The following is a 17,170-nucleotide window of genomic DNA, read 5'->3' on the forward strand; positions in this document are numbered from 1 at the left end:
CAGTGTTCCGCTAGGGGCTGGGCTTCCGTGAGGGCGTGTTCCTTCACGAGTGCGTCTGGAGACTTTTACTTACTGGGTTTAGACCCAACCCTGCGCGCTCGAGTTCAGTCAGGCTCAACCGCAATTTAAAGACAAAAGTGAGTCGAACGGGGCTATTCACACTCTGAACCTCCGTAAAACGGGACAGAACGGTTCCCCCGTGTTTGAGCTCGCTGCGCCCTTCCCCGCCCTCAGTGTCTGCGTCGGGAGTGGGCTTTGAGGGCGAGTGTAGTAGCGAATAGCGATGGTCTAGTACTCAAAAGCTTAATGCAGAGGGGCACGAGCTTGAGGCTAGAGTCTGCATACTAAGACCCCGTTTCGAAGAAGTTTTACTTTTGTTTTTGTTAATTGTCTTTTGAGACAGGGTTTTTCCGTTTTACAGCCCTAGCTGTCCTGGACCTCGCTCCGTAGACCAGGCTGAACTTGAACGCACAGAGATCCGCCTGCCTCTGCCTCCCAAGTGCTGAGATTAAAGGTGTGCGCCACCACCGCTTGGTTTACTTAACTGTCTTTTAAGAAAACTGTTTTCAATGACTCCTTCCCGAATCCGCAACGTTGCCTGGAGCTTGGCTGCGCCTAATTGCCTGTACTGCCAACGTTCCTTTCTGCCATTTATTTTACATACAGGCAGGGTACTGCTACATGGTCCAGACTGACCTGAGACTTGTAACCCTGCTACCTTATCTTCCAGAGTGTGACCACTCACGCACAAGTTCACAAGTTGCCTTTCATCTCAACTGTCTTCCAGGCTAACGTCTAGGTGTTGTGGGTGGATATTAAAATGGATGTCGGGTTCCCCCTCTTAGAAGCCTTACCCAGCAGTGATCCTCAGCCCTGGCTGCATACTGATGGACTCCCACATTGACGCCTCCAAAAATACCTAGGCCAGGACTAGGCATGGTGGCCCATGCCTTTAGTCCCAGCACTTCAGAGGCAGAGCTCTGTGAGTTTAAACCCAGCCTGGTCTACACAGTAGTTCCAAGCCAGCCAGGACTACAAAGTGAGTCCCTCTCATAAAACAAAACAGAAAAGTAGGTGAGTCAAACATGGGAACCACTACCCAAGAGGTCAATTTTAAGAATCCAAGTTGACCTCTGTGAAAGACGGAGAATTTTAAGGTTGAACAGGTCAAAAACAAAAGTTCTAATTATAGAAGATTGACACACATCTTTACCAAATGAACGATTTCACCGTTCCCTCACCTATCACTGTTTTGTTTTGTTTGTTTGTTTTTTGAGACAGGGTCTCACTGTATAGCCCTGGCTGGCCTGGAAGTCACTATGTAGGCAAGACTGGGCTTGAGCACAGATATTCACCCATCTTTGCCTCTGGAGTATTGGTATTAGAGGCATGTGCCATCACTATGTGCAGCTTCTACTGCATTTTAGAAAGACCCCTTGGGCTGTCATGTAAGCTAGACTGGAAAACCGAAAGTCGAGAAGTATACCTTTATGATAGGTAGTTGTTAAAGTATCCACGAGGGTAGTAATACGATGATGACCCCCGTGCAGGTAATAACAATGCAGATTGAAAAGTGAATGGATTTGAAATCAAATACCATAATGCAAAGGGTAGGCAAAGGGTACTAATTTGTGACCAAAGCTGTAAGGAGAAAACCAGAAATAGGGTGGTGTTTACACCAAAATAAGAGTATTCCAAGAAGCGTGGCCTCGTGTTAAATACTACTCCTAGGTTAAGGAAGAAAAGGACTGGAGGTGTCTACAAGATTTCAAATAAGGGAGGCCCTAGATGACCTTGGTAGAAGTCACCTCAATGGCATGAGAATAAGCGGCAACTCAGAAATATTGGGCAGCAGATAGGAAAAAATAATAATGGCGATGTGGAGTTATCTAACCCAAACTGACATGAGGCTGCTTCCTGGAGGAGATAAACCTATTTTAGTACTTAATAACGAGTAGGAAATCTTAGGTAGAGACCGCTACACATGCTGTTGTTCTTTAGGACTACTAAAAAGACCTGTACTTTACCCATTTCTTTATAAAATAGGAGTGGATAATACTGAAGATATTATTTTACAGGATTGTTGCTAAGATTGGGGTGATTTGTGTAAACCATTTGGTATACATTAAGTGATAGCTCACACCTCCCCCCGTTAAAGCACCACGATGAAACGAAACAGATTTTTTAAAAACGAATTTAATCTCTCTAGAAACAATGTGCTGATTTTACAAATGTCCACATTTGGTTTTCAGTTCACCAAGATGATGTCAGTACAGCTAGTGAAATGGAGCATACCTCCTCAGCCCCTCGGCCTCTAGAAGCTAGACTGCCAAGGGTCTGCGTACAGAAGCTAACGGAACTCAGAAAGACACGACAAGAGCAGAAATGGTTAGTGCGACCCAGCATTTTACATACCCTACTATTATACCAAATGTGGCGATGTGGAGGGTTTGAGATTGCAAACCAGTACTCTACCCCTCATGTTCACAGCTTGTATAGAACAAAATGCCATTTTAAAAGTTGGTGGTTTGTACAGTCTTCTCTTGTAGTTTTTGTAAAAAAAAAAAGTATCAAAAACCTTGTCTTTAAATATATATGTATATATAGGTATACAGGTAGCTTTTTAAAAATTAGTTTTGACAGCACAAAATGTTTGCAAATGCAGTTCTTAAGACCGTGCACATGGTGCACAGTCTAAGTGAAGCTTCCTCTAATTAACTGAAAGGCTGGAGCTTTAATTTCCTCCACCTTCTAAATTCTTCATATCCTGCAAACTCCCAAATACCCTAACAATACCGTGTAAGGAGACTCTGACACTCTATCTTCATGCATTTATGGAAAAGAAAACTACGATTTTAGAAGCTGCTAATTTGCTGATGTTCTGTGAAATGGGAGTGTGTGGTGGGATGGGAGTGGTCTTTGTATTCCTGTGGGATTAGATCTCTTTTCTCCTGCACCCAGTAGCGGCTCACTACTGTGCCTGGGGGATATGCTCTCCAGATTCTGTATCTCTATCATCTTGTCTTCTTTCTCACAGCTGAGAAAAATCTAAAAGGTGCTCGACAACATGGCATGCTTCTGCTGAAAATCCCACTGGTAAGACATTACTTTTCACTGACCATTTCAAGAATCTCAACTCAAATAAATAAAAAGCAATCAGCATTCCCTGCGGCCACTGAGAAGCCTGAGGTGGAAAAATGTCATGCCTTCAAAGTGCTGGCAGTAAGTTTCCCATGATCCCTTGTACACAGTAAACAACAAAAGAAAGGTCTGCTTCATTAAATCATAAGTTACTTTATAAAGTGCTCATGCTGAACTTGTCTTTCCAAGCAGTTCCACTTCTTGTCACTTCTCCTTGAGCTCTGTATTCCAGGTATAATGGACCACAAGCTGTCCCTAATGCCCCGCTGCGGACCCCTGCCTCAGTCTCAGCTCTGTCTCTGCGGCCAGAAGCGGCCTCAACACCGCTCTTTAGTTAAGACTTGGCTTCAGGCCACTTCTGTGAAGATCCGGTTTTTCATCTTTTCAGGCAAAATGACCCATCTTTTTTGTTATGCCCTGGCAGTATTCTAAGTGATGTCTACTTTTTTTTTGTATCCATATGTATCTTCCACTGCAGTGAGCTCTGAAAGGGTGAAAGACATTTAATTGACCTTTGATGCTTGCAATGCCTAGCACACACATAGCACCTAGCGGGTAGTTTTAGAAATAAGTATGTTGTGAATACATAAGATTAACCGAAGGGCTCAACGGTATTAACTGCCATCAGTTTAAATCCCATCTCATTATTTTTACTCCTTGAAGTCAGAAGCCATTTCAGTCTCTGTGTTGTGTACACATAAACACATTCTGAAGAGTAAACCAAGTTTTAGTTTCTTGTTTCAGAAAGGCCATTTCTGGTAGGCCTGTCTCAATCCATTGGACAGATAGTCGTGGGAGAGGGAGCACATTTGATAGTTTGTTTCAGGCAGCCCAGAGTTGTCTTCTGGAGAAGGGAGAACAAAAGAACTGGCCTGGTTTGTTGAGTTTTCTGCCCCTTCGATTCATCACTAAGCATCCCTCTGGCTATTACTGGCTGTGGCCACAGATGCACAATGGCAAAAGGCAACATAGAATTTGAAAAGTACCTCAGAATGAGGCTCAGAAAGTCTTCAGTAATAGGAGGAAGTGGATCTCCTCAGACTGCTGCTGATCTGCTGCTATCCATGTACTTGTCTGTTTGTTGTAGGTTGCGTCTATAGCCTCTGCTTTCAGACTGCGGTTGAAGCATATTCAGGGAAGATGGTATTTATGAGTTGTGAATTTAATCATCTTTTGGAAATCCTAGTCAGTGTGTTTCAACCTTAGTTTGAAGTCAAGGGTCTGACTGAAAATTAGGAAACTATGTATTAAACTAGTGTTAGTTATTTCAGTTCCTTTGGAAGCAGATTTTTAAAAGAGCTGCTTATTTTATGTAAAATTTTGATGCTTTCACTTTCACCATTTTTCTTCAGTTAAAATTGACTTTCCTTTCCATCCTTGAATGATATAGTTAGTGAGAAAGCTCCATAGGAGTTGGCCACCTGCTTGTGAGACTGTTTGCAATGGGTCCGAGGTCAGCTGCATTTATCCAATGACTGTCTGAGGACCATCAACACATGTATACCAGAAAGACGTCGTCAGACATAACAGCCATACTTAGAACACAGCAACATTTTTTTAAAGGTTAGAAAACATACGAGTGACATAAAGTAAGCTCCTAGGAACAGGATGGCAGAACTTCAGGTGATCTGCCTGAAATTCAGAGGCTGTCAAGTTCATGAGACATTCAAGCTTCACTGGTTTGGGGGAAGCCGGAGGGTGAGACAGGAGACATTTTAACTGTCAAGTTCCAGGCATGTCAAGGGTAGATACATATCCTCTGCTCCCACCTAAGCCAAATACTTCCATGTTGCACTTGACCTGTTCATTTAGCTGGAGTGAATTAGCAGAACAGCAGAATCACGGAAAGACCATACTTTGGAAAAGAAAGCTAGTGGGAACTGAATTCCTTTTGAGATCATGGGCTTGTTTTCAACAGTGATCCCACGGACAGAAAATGGCATTTCTCTCCACCCCGTCCCCAAGGCTCAGAAAAAGTAAAGGTGGTGTTCACAATGAAGAAAGATCTATATAAATACCTAGAGTTTTCCTTTTATTTATAAAGCAGTAAAACAAATCCTTGTGTGGACACATGCCCAATATGCTATAATATCTCCCATGGTATTTCCTCCCCCCAAATATAACTTTGGATGTGGTCACATTTTTGGACTTAGTTTTATCCATGTGAACATTTGACGGTAAGAAACATGTTTATTATTTTAAAATATTTCCCCTACTTAAGAAAATGGTAGAATGTAAGGGGATGGAGAAATAGAGATGTAATCAAACCTATTCCAAAATCTTTGTCCTCATCCACAGCAACTCAGAGGTTCAGTGCCTGAGCCAGTTCTTACAGTCAACTTTGGAATCCTAGAAATGTCTTGACTTAGTTCTAGAGCAGTGGTTCTCAATCTTCCCAATGCTGCGACCCTTGAATGCAGCTCCTCATATAGTGGTGACCCCAACTATAAAATTACTTTTGTTGTTATTTCATACCAGTAATTTTGCTACTGTTATGAATCGTAATGTAAATATCTGTGTTTTCCAGTAGTCTTAGGTGACCCACAAAGGGGTCGTGACCCATGGGTTGAGAACTGCTGCTCTGGAGGCTCAGCCTTCAGGAGCTTGGGAGAGAGTCAGCCTGAGTCCCCACCGAGAGCTGAGCTTTAAGAGGACTCGCTGAGCTCTGCTGTCTTGAGCTTATGAGGGCTTCTGGCACTGTGTATCAGAAGGCCTAGGTGGGTGTCATGGCAGCCATGGACGAGCTCAAAAGCTTCTTACTGGCTCACCAAGGCCTGGGGAGTAGCCAGAGGTGAAAAGATCTACCTTTCCCGCCACATGTCTGCGTAAACTGTGGCGTCTACTTTCTGAATGAAGTTTCTGACGGTGTCTCTGAAAACTAGATACCCCTCTCGTGGACTGTCTTAAAACAACTTTGTTTTATGTATTTGAACAATAGTCATAAGTGTGCCTCTTCTCTACAGATTTTTTCTTCCTCTCATACAAACATACACACATAAACACAGAGTCTGTGCAGTGGGCCAGTCATACCAAAAATAAATACTTTCACTTCTCTAAATTATTTATAGAGCTAACCTTACTTTTGAAATATGTTAATAAATAATCTAAATGAGGAAGGGAGTTGAAGTGTTCTTTTTATACTTATGTTGATGGATAGCCACAAAGCATAATTTTATTTACAAAAAAACCCCAAGTCCCTCAAACCTAAAAAAGCCCTCAAATCAAACATCCTCTGTAAATATAGTATTCAAATGATGAGTAAAGTTTGTACCATTGGCCCCCGTTTGGTTATATACATCATGTTAGTCACTCAGCAGTAGCTGTCCCATGAATTCCTCATGGGTAGTGCAACCAGTTAAAAAGTGTATAAAACATTATACATATAAAAACTTTCACATCCTTTGGATGTCTGCAGTTCATCATAACTTTGTGGTTACCTTTTCGCAACATAAATTTAAAAAAAGTTACACGCACACATTCACACACACTCACACAGACCCATATATAGAAACAGCATTCATCCAGTCACACACCATCCATCCAAACAGAGTAGTGCATGGGACTGAACTCCATGAGGCACGAAGTGGGTGGTCCCATCCTCAGGGCAGTCCATCATCTTCAAGACTTAATGCCACTCGCTGGGGAAATAGAGCAAGAAATCATCGTTAGATCTATAAGAGGCAATCTTTACTAAATATCAACAAAAGTATCAGACACAGTATTACTTTATAGAGATTAGCTCACATAATCTTCAACTGCCAATGACAAGATTTATCATACTTATTTGAGAGATGAGAAAACTGAGGCTCAATTATACCACTCTGGATCACACAGAAAATGGCTGAACTAAAGTCAGAGCACAGGTCTGTGCAGCTCTAGAAGTGTAGCTTTCCCCCATCATTTTGTTCTCTCCTTCCAGAAAGAAGGGAAGCAAAGATCTAAACTTAGGTTCCTTATAGTATTTTAAATTGGGTGAACTTAAGAGGGTTAACTGTCAAATGTTACATCTTGGTCAGTTAGCCACCTGTCTCCAAATTACAAATCACAATGAAGTGGGTACCATGCTGCACTCCTCTTACGTGATAAAAGAGCATTGGAAAGCAATATAAGTAATTATACCTAGTTCCCAGTCCTCATTTCCAGTTATTGGATGTTCAGTTCTCTTCTGCCTCAAATGGCTGACCAATGGTTCTGTTCCCTTCAGGGTTAAAATTCTTTCCTATACTGATGTAAAAGCTGTTGATTTCTATCTTCTAATGATTGCAGTTCTATATTAGTCTCAGAGTTCTGGACAGGAAAGTTCCTAAACTTATTTTTGAGTAAGTGAATCCCTTTTCTCTCTTTCTGCTTTCTTCTCTAGGATACACATCTAACATTCTGTATCATGCTCACAGAACCTTGACTGCCACTTTTCCCATTTCCTGAGCACCTCCTTGGATAGATCCCAGTTTCGTTACTTTTCTCAAGCTATTTGGGGATTGCCCTCCTTCACTTATCTAAGCCTTAGTTTCATCAGCTGTTAGTGAGGTTGGGATCTACTCCAAAGGATTGGCGAGACACTAGATGGGATAACATTTTTAGGGTTTTTACATGCTACCTAGCAAGTATGACATCTGAAGTAGTCTAGTCAAACCTAACCAGCGTAAAATAAGCATTTTCCATTTATGAATATGCCACATAAGAAGAAAAAAAAGAAACCCCATTGCCTTTCGAGTTAATTTTTGGTTCTATTCAATTTCTCCATGCATACTTGGTCATGCTTTCACTAACAGTGGTACTGTCAAGCCGCCCTCTTTATTCTCGCCTATCTCTAGGCCAAAGACAGCCCTGGTAGTGATGGCAGAGATATAGGAGAAAAGGGCAGAAGAAGACAGGTGCTGGAGAATTCTTATTTTCAGAGCTTCAAGGACATGTAACCAATGACAGAGTGGAAAGAACACGGGCCTCTGTACACGCTGCCTGGAATTTACTCTTGGTTCTGCCACTTTCTGACCATGATCTCAGGGAAGTTATTAAAATCTATGTTTCTCAGTTTTCTCAGCTGCAAATGAAGCTAATAATATCACCTCCAAAGGTAACTGAAGATTAAATGAGAAAAGGACGTGTGAAACACTGAGAGCAGTGTGTGACACATAGGAGATGCTTGCTCAATCCCACTTTGCTTACTACAGTTCTCTGTTTCTCTGTGACTGGCTGATTATAATTCACGAAGTGCTTTTAACTTTATAGTCTCAGGAGGCAGAGAGAGTGGGTTGTCCCTCTCATTACACTAGGAAAGGTAAGTAGACAAGGGCTATGAAACAGTGGGACTGAGAGTCATCGTCTCTGTGCCTTCTCCGAGCTCTAAAGACCTGTTTGTCTGCACTGTTCTCAGTTATGGAGCCTTAAGGTCACCTGCTAACCCTCACAGCACTGATCAACTCTGTTTCATACATCTCTCCTTTACAAACAGTTTGCTCCAACAGCGGTTTGTCTACCACACATTCAGTACATTCCACATGCCACTTCTTCTGTCTATGGCAAGCCCATTTTTCCTCTGCCCCCATATCAAGCTTACAGCTGTAACCTTTCAAAACCAAAAAGCCTTCCAGGATTTGCTGTCTGCCTAGGTTTAAGGCCCTCACTCACCAGCCCCTCAGGCTCAGAGTGGCACTGCCCTACCTTGGACTTGACGACAGGCAGCTCGGAAAGAGGGTTCTTCGGGAGTTGGTGCAGCTGTGACCTTGGTTCCCCCGGCAAGACAAAAAGCTCCTTGAGGGCAGGGGCTGGGTCTTCCAGGTCTCTGGTCTCCCCAAGACAGGGCTCTGCCCACAGTGGGCGATCAAAGCTGCTGATTGCCTGACAGGGGGATGGACTGGATGACCTTTGAGGTCATACTCAGCCCCCTGACTCTGCTGTATAACAATGACACCTGTTCTAACCGCTCCATAATCCTCGTTCCCCAACAGGCCATGCTCTTTTGTGCCTCTCAGCCTTTGTACATATTTCTGTCTGGAATGTCATTTCCATTCTTCCTTACCAAAAACTACTATTTTTAAAGACAGTTCATCTGTTGCTGTGAGTCATTATGTATCCCTGTTCCCCAGACAGAATTAGCAGCTCCCTGTCTGTGCTCCCATACCATCCATTCATTCAGTATTTGTTAAAAGCCATCTGGGCTATGCTAAGCTCAGGAAAAGAGACTGACCACATCAGACCTGCCCTCAGAGACCTCAGGGTCTAGGAGGTTAAACCACTAAGCAAAAGATAGGTGGATTGTGGATGGAGAGGCCCAGCCAGGAGAGTGTAGGGAAAAAAAGCAAGCCTAGGAAGGCTTCCTAGAAGGGTAGATTTTTCAACTTTCACCCATGACACTTAGCATCTCTAACTCCCCCACCAGCTACTTGGAAGTAATGCAGTTCTTTATTAATTCTGAATATTTGATGTCTAATGTGGTGTTTGGCATTTAGCTGGCATTCAGAGTTTGTTGGAATTCATATATGTATAGATTAAATAGCCAGTTACCCTTCTGCAGAAAGGTATTTGGCTTCTTAACTGCCATGAAGAGCCTCTAGGTAAAAGGTGGTCCTGATATTCTCATACCCCCATCACCTGCTTCAATATGTCTGTGTTCTCCCAGAGCCAGAATGGTGCTGATACATGGCAGGTTCTTGATAAGGTTAAAGGAAGGAAGGAAAGAAGGAAGGAAGGAAGGAAGGAAGGAAGGAAGGAAGGAAGGAAGGAAGGAAGGAAGGAAAGAAGGGAGGAAGGGAGGGAGGAGGGAAGGATAGGGTGAGAGGACAGAAGGGAGGAAGGAGCTCTCCTACTGAGGAATACTTACTGCAGGATAGACATGGCCAATCTGAGCAGTCCTCCCTATATGAAGCTCGTCTTCATCTTCTTCTTCTGTTGTCTTCCTGTACACTGGGTTGTCAAAGTTCATGCTCTTGGTGTTCTTCCGCTTCCAGTTTCTCCAGATCAGATACCCACTCGTACACAGCAGGGCTATCACCACTGGAAGGAAGGACACATCACATTAAACAACTGGGATCTCTGGCCCAGCATCAAAACAGATTTTGCCACCTATCCAACTTTGCTGCCCTTTGCTCCCCAGCACTGTTTCTTTATGCTCATTTTCTCCTGCTTGAATGTCCTCTCAAGAATCAATGTTTTCCTTTATTAATTCTTCATCTTTTGAGATCCAGCTCAAATGAAGTCTTTCCCAACTGCTCTCTGGAAAGACTCTGCTGTTCCCTTAGGTGTGTTCTTATTTTTAAACATCTGTTCTCCCAACTGGAATGAGCCTTTGAGGGCTGGGCTAACATTTAAAAAAAACCTGATTTTTAAAATCATTTTATTTCTGTGTATGTATGTGTGTCTGTGAGAGTGTATACATGTGTACATGTGTGTGCAGGTACCTGTGAAGACCAGGAAAAGACTTCTGATCTCCTGGAATGGTGTTACAGTTGGTTGTGAGCTATATGACATGGATGGTAGGAAATAAACTCCACTCTTTTACAAGAGCAGTAAGCACTTCTAACACCGAGCCATCCCTCCAGCCTAGGCTGTGCTTTTTTTTTTTTTTTTTAATCTCTGTACCATGTCTAGCACTGAGAAGGTTCTCAGTGACACATGCTAAATGGCTGAGAAATGTTTGCTTACACCTGTACCCTATGCTGCTGCTTCTCGGAACTCTTAAGGAAGTCATTCTCCCTCAAAAATTGCATGTCTTCCCAAAGCTAAGGCTCCATCAGATGAAGAGTGTCTCTAGAAGGGGATAAAGAAGGACAACACAGGTTTGAGTTGAAGGCTTTAGAGCTAGGTAAAAATACTAAGCACTTAGTCCTTGTTGGACAGATAGGGAAGTCAAGTCCCATCACCATAGAGAACAAAGAAAGGAAAGGGTGACCTATAGGTTCAGAGCCAAGGCCTAGGAAGGAACCCACGCTCGATTCCAGCTTGAGGGACTGGTCCTTCTAGAACTGGTGGGAGTGCAATCAAAGAGTTAGATCAAGATGATGGGAATGAGCAAGAACTCAATGCCATGTGGGAACTGCAGAGGTAACCCAGGGTGGCCTACAGGAAGGGAGCTTCCAAGACTGTGCCCAGCAAAGTAAGTAGTGGTTCTGAGCGTAGCAGTGGAAACTATTTAGGATGCTGTAGAGGAGTTTCTTTTTGAGTAAGAATACCATAATTAAAGATAGCAATGAGGAAAATTTACAATGTTAAGAGAAGCTGGCAAAAAGACTATTAGAAATAATGTACTTCATCAAGAATCAATATTTAAAAATCAATAGTTTTCTTTTTAATAAACAGTAACACATTAGAATGCCAAGTGTGGTAGCTCACATCTATAATTCTAGCACTCAGGAGACTGAGACAGGAAAATTATCATCAATTTGAGGACTACATAGTGAGCTCAGGGAAGTCTCTGCAACTCTATCTCAAAAAAACCCACCCACCCACCAACCCAAACAAACAAACAAACAAACAAACAAAATTCCCCTAAATAAGTAACCAGTTAGAAAATGTCATGGAACAGCTGTAGAGTGGTGGCACATGCCTTTAATCCCAGCACTTGGGAGGCAGGAGCAGGTGGATCTTAGTGAGTTTGAGGCCAGCCTGGTCTGCAGAGTGAATTGCAGGACAGCCAGAGATACACAGAGAAACCCTGTCTCAAACAAACAAACAAAACAAAACAAAACCCAAAAAACGTCTTGGAATAATAAGTACATTCATAATGGCCCAGTAAAAATTGCAAAATACCTGAAATCACCTAACAAGAAGCAAGCAAATGTGACATGATCTATCAAGTTCTGCTAAAGGACATAAGTGAAGGCTTAAATAGAGATGTCAGGTCCTAGATGGGAAAATTTGATACAGAAAAAAATGTAAATTATCCTTGTATAAATGTATATATCCAAAGCATGTTCAATGAAAATCTATCATAAATTTTACAAAATGGCACAATTATTCTAAAGAATAATCTAGAAGAGAAGCCAGATAAAAGCATTTAAGAAGATGTTTACAAGAATCATATTTCATAAAGTATTGCTAGTCTATGGAACTAGACAGATAATAAGTGAAGGGACTACACAGGCTAGCACGTATAGGCATGAGTTTACAATGAAGATGATCACTACGTCAGAAGGAAATGATGGATCCCTAAATAGAATGGTTTTGGAGAATCTATACACATATATTAAAAAAAATAGTCATGAATTAGAACTGGTATATCAATTAGAAAAGAAAACAAGAGTTAAATCTCTACCTCATGCCACATTCTAAAATAATAAATATCCAATCCCTGAAAGGAATTTAAATTAGAAGAATAAAATATTAGGAGGCATTTTAAAAATTCAGAATTAAGTGGGTCTTTCTAAGCAAGACAGAAAATCCAGAACTCACAAAAGATTAAAAATGTAAATTTATGAATTATAAAAGATATGAGCTAAATTAAAATCAAGTATCAGGCTGGGATAAAATACTTGTTTATATGTCGTTATGTTTTTAATATTTATTATGTATTTCTACAAATAAGATAACAAAAATAATGAGACTGAGTGGGCAATTTATACAGAATAAAATGCAAATAAATGGCCAGGAAGCTTATGAAAACCTTTTTGTAGAAATAATACTAATCTTTTCCCTTCAAATTAGTAAACATTTAATATTGATTCTTTCAGGAGGGTTATAGCAACCAGAAAGCACACATAGATGGCAGGAACAGGTTCACTCTAAGCAAACTATAATGTAGTCTCTCCACCATCTTCTGTGTTGAACCCTAACTCTTCCATGCCTTGCCCACTCCTGGCTTTGCTCATGCTGTCTGTACTGCATGGGCTGCTCTTGAGTCTTCATTTGGCTAACCCAGCTCAAGGATTATTTCTAGTGGGAAACTTTGCCTGTCCTCTTCCCTTTGAGACCAAGAGCTTCCTCGGCATTCCCACCCAACTCAGTAACAGCTTTACTCCTAATGATTTGTGTCCCTTGGATAAGAATGCTGCTTTTAACATTACACTTATTTATTTAGGGGTGGGGTGGGCAGTGCATGCTACAAGGGAGGGTATATGGAGATCAGAGGACAAACTGCAGGAACCGACTTCTTCAGCCAGGTGACTTCCAGGAATAGAACTCGGGAAGTCAGCTTTGGTGGCAGGTGCCTTCCCCACTGAGTCTCCTTGCTAGATCACAGACTCACAGGGCAGGACCATGTCCTAACGTCCTTTCACTGCTTTGCCTTTCCTTAGTAGAGTTTGCACATAGTAGCTGCTTGATAAATGTTTATTGAAAATCAAAGAGAGAGAAAACAAGACAGGATTATTTATTCAAGAAATGGCAAGCAGTTTGGCTTATCAGTTAGCAGACATATAATTCCCTGTCACATGCCAGCCATTGCTAGGAGCTTGGGAGAGTGGTGAGCAAGAGACACCAGCTTGGGTCCCAGGGAGTATCATTAGGTCTTCACACGGTGCAGTGGGGGTGGGGGGGGGGCAGGGAGATGCACCAGGATGTTCACATAGGTGAACACAAACTGAACCAGGCAGCACGCAACGTTCTTTATCCCTCCAGTGTCTTTCCCAAAGCTTGGGCAGAATTCTTTTACCGCCATTGATTGGGGCCACACTCACCTATGGGCACAATGATCCCAATGACAGCAGCAGTGACTGTTGAGCCCATCTGGCTGCCTTCATTCCCATCTGTAAAACAGCATTTAAAGAATGATGCTCTATCACTGTGAATCCCAGCCCTCACTAGCCTCAAGCTGTAAGAACCATCAACCTCTATTTGTTCTCTCTCTAAAATGATGATCCCAGCTATTATGTAATAATCCAGTCTTACTAAATTCCATCAAAATTCCTGAGGAAAATTCAACAGAGGTTATTTCTATTTCATACAATGGCAAACTAAATTTTGATAAATGCAGAGTAGGACTTGAACTCTGGACTCACACCCCACACCCTATACTCTTTCCATAGCATCAGGATGGTAGGAAGCTGGGAGCTGTGCATGGCAGGTGATTGCTTAGATCTTGTTGCTGACAGGATCAGCTGTCTTTTTCAAACAAAATCCAATATATTGTCTGCACTCTTTTGGGTGGTCTGCCTGTTATATGGATTACCAGCTTGTTTTCCTAAGAGGTTAAAATAAGATACACTAGAATGTAGTAGAATAATCAGAAGCATAGGCTTCCGGGTCAGGCTTCCTGGGTGCAGATTCTATGTCTCTTACTCATTACCTGTGTAACACTGTGAAAGTTAATATAATATTAGACACATAATGTGCATTATATTTCTTTATGTTAAAATACATAATACATGTAAAGATTAAATGAGATAATTTATGTAAGATACTTAGCACAATCTAGCTGGCCTTGCCTAATTCAAGAGGGTAGCGAGAGGGTAGGAGTTGTTATAAGGTATGCTAGCCAGGCATGGTGGTACATGCATATAACCCACCACCCAGGATGGTGAGGAAAGAAGACCTCAAGTTCAGACTAGCCTGGGCTACATAATGAGACCCCCCTCTCTCCGTATAGGGTTCTTGTTGTTATTGCTGTTAAAGGCACATAAAAGCATATTCTTAAACCAAAGAGTGCTTGGAAAATATACTATATTTTAAATACATTTCCTTTGCTAACTCACAGCCATCTTCCCTGTGACATATGTGCCGCATTGACCCTGGGGTCCCAGGAGAGCCCTCTGAGGTGTGAAGAGGAACATCTGGCCACATTTGGTCCACATCAGGTGTGAGTGCTCCCTGGCAATGTCCCCAAACGCATCCCCTCAATCTCTTTCTCCAGGTCACCTCCAGCAAATCTGACAGATGAGAGAGCTGTGCTGCTGGCACACTAAGTGGAGGGGCTGCAGAGACGGCTCACTTGTTAGGTGCTTGCCATGTGAGAATGAAGATCTGGATTCTGCTCCCCAGTACGTGGAAAGCCAGGCATGGCAGCATGTGCCCACAGTGCCAGGACTGAGAGGGCAGAGGCGGGAAGAAACCTGAAGCTTGCTGCCAGCCAGTTTAGCTCAGCCAGTGAGCTCCAGGTTGACTGCCTCAAGAATGAAGACGGAGGGGGCTGGAGAGATGGCTCAGTGGTTAAGAGCACTGACTGCTCTTCCAGAGGTCCTGAGTTCAATTCCCAGCAACCACGTGGTGGCTCACAACCATCTGTAATGAGACCCGGTGCCCCCTTCTGGCCTGCGGGCACACATGGAAGGAATGCTGCACACATAATAAATAAATAGATCTTTAAAAAAAAAAAAAAAGAATGAAGATGGAGAACTACTGAGAAGACTCTACGGGTTGACCTATGGCCTCTACATGTACCACACAGGCACACACGAGTGGGGTGGGAAGAAGCTGACTGAAAGCACTGTGATGTGCTAGAACTTTCTGGGGCCTGCGAGGAGTGCTTAGAGCTCTGCCCCAGATGAGAGGAAATGGAATTCCATCTCCTCTGCAAACTCCAGGGTGAGTATTCTTAGAATCCAGCTTCTGCTGGCAAAACACACCTCATCTGGAGGGTGCCACACCAGGTTGCCTGGTTTCTGGGCCAGCCATGTATGGAAAAAATGTGAGGGATGTTTTAGCCATTAAAATGAACTCCCCCTAGTAATTAGGTATTTTCTGGTTAATGAGATAGAGCAGTTCCAACAGAGACAATAATTGCTTCCAATGATTTAAGGAGTGGTGAGCTTAATTATTTTATCCAGGGTTTGGAAACAGACACAAGCAGATCATAGCTATGGATGTTACTGTCTAGGCAGCTCACCGTGGCTACTGGGAGCTGAGATTAGAGCTTTCCAAACTTGATGACTCTCACCTCAGGAACTCACAAAAACTGAGATACACCTAGGCAGCAGGCACTTCCATTGGTAATGCCTCTTTTGCCCCACTCCCTCTTAAGGCTGGGTCTTACCATGTTGCCTTGGCTGGCCTGCAACTCTCTATGTAGACCAGGCTGGCCTAAAACTCATACAAATGTATCTGCCTCTGCTTCCTGTGTGCTGAAATTAAAGATATGCACCACCATACCAGGCTCCTTTGCCTTTCCTGACCATCTTGAGAAGCAAGTGGGGAGTAGCTTATTATTTGCTCCTTTTAGGGGGAGACTCTGAGGCTCAGAGATGGAATTAATAGTCTGCCTCCAGGCCCTTGAAAAGTTATGGATCCCCAAGTTTCCTCAGTCCCAGAATGGCCCTTTCCTGTCATTGCTTCCTCCTAAGAGGCGGACATTACTTAGTTCTGGTAAGAGCTCCCTTCCCAGCCACCCCCAACCTTCATCTTGGCTTCCATAGGACTCTCCCAAGTCATGAAAAAATGGAGAGGTGATTTCCTTACAGTGCTGGGAGTGGTTGCTGGTTGCAGGGCTTAGGGTAGACAGGCTGATGTTCGGAGCCCTGGGAACACTAACTGAGTTTGGGACAGCAGCTGTCCGGCTTGGTGTCTCCGTACTGTGGTTCTGGTAGGTAGGGTCTTGGATGGTTGTCCCAGAGGCTCTGGTAGTGGTGGGTACTGTCCTTGTTATGGCAGAGGCTAACGTTGTAGTTGAGGTAGTCTGAGGTGCTGGAGGGGAGAGACCAGGGAGGTCACTTAGTCAGAGCAGTTTGTTGCTTTAGTGCCTACATTATTGCAGCTGTGCATTACGTGGAGGGACTCATCCTCTGGGCTTAGCTCAGATACCACTTCTGTGGAACTTTCCCTCACCCCCTGAATGGGCCATGATCTCCTCTTTAGCTGAATCCTGAATCCTAGCACTTCACTTTGATTTGATGAGTCAGGGAAACAGTGCTGCAGAAGTAAGTGTGGAAGAGGCCTCTGCAAAAGACTAGAGGGAGCAGAAATCATACAACTCTACAAGCATTTTATCTAATATATAGTTAGATAGTTAGCGTTAATTCTTCGCATTAAACAGTTAAACCTGAACATAATAAATGACGCAACAGACTTAATTTTCAAGCCAAAGGCCTTGGCTGTACATGCGGATGGGAAATCAACTCTGTTTATGAGGATGACGTGGTATCCCACCATTAGTTACTAGGGCCTC

General features: G+C 42.9%; 1 protein-coding gene and 1 long non-coding RNA gene across 10 annotated transcripts in view; one reads left to right on the top strand and one right to left on the bottom strand.

The window, feature by feature from the left end:
- Positions 1–9: 9 nt before the first annotated feature.
- LOC119816476 lies at positions 10–16,157 on the top strand. Its single transcript, XR_005285775.1, has 4 exons — positions 10–137; positions 2,253–2,388; positions 3,038–3,096; positions 14,924–16,157. It is a non-coding gene; the product is annotated as an uncharacterized LOC119816476 (long non-coding RNA).
- Positions 6,480–17,170, bottom strand: part of Lrp8 (LDL receptor related protein 8) — a 67,034-nt gene continuing 56,343 nt past the window's right edge. For 6 of the 9 annotated variants that reach the window (XM_038333178.1, XM_038333176.1, XM_038333175.1 and 3 more), the window contains 5 exons: positions 16,465–16,689; positions 13,752–13,820; positions 9,962–10,134; positions 8,803–8,979; positions 6,480–6,779 (listed from right to left, as the gene is read on the bottom strand). In XM_038333178.1, coding sequence (XP_038189106.1) covers positions 6,741–6,779; positions 8,803–8,979; positions 9,962–10,134; positions 13,752–13,820; positions 16,465–16,689 — 683 coding nt within the window. In that variant the 3' untranslated portion in view covers positions 6,480–6,740. The remainder of the gene's footprint in view (positions 6,780–8,802; positions 8,980–9,961; positions 10,135–13,751; positions 13,821–16,464; positions 16,690–17,170) is intronic. The other 3 variants (XM_038333179.1, XM_038333174.1, XM_038333180.1) reach the window with 2 other exon arrangements.

The sequence above is a fragment of the Arvicola amphibius genome, chromosome 6 (genome assembly GCF_903992535.2).
Source record: "Arvicola amphibius chromosome 6, mArvAmp1.2, whole genome shotgun sequence".
Classification (NCBI taxonomy): Eukaryota; Metazoa; Chordata; class Mammalia; order Rodentia; family Cricetidae; genus Arvicola; species Arvicola amphibius.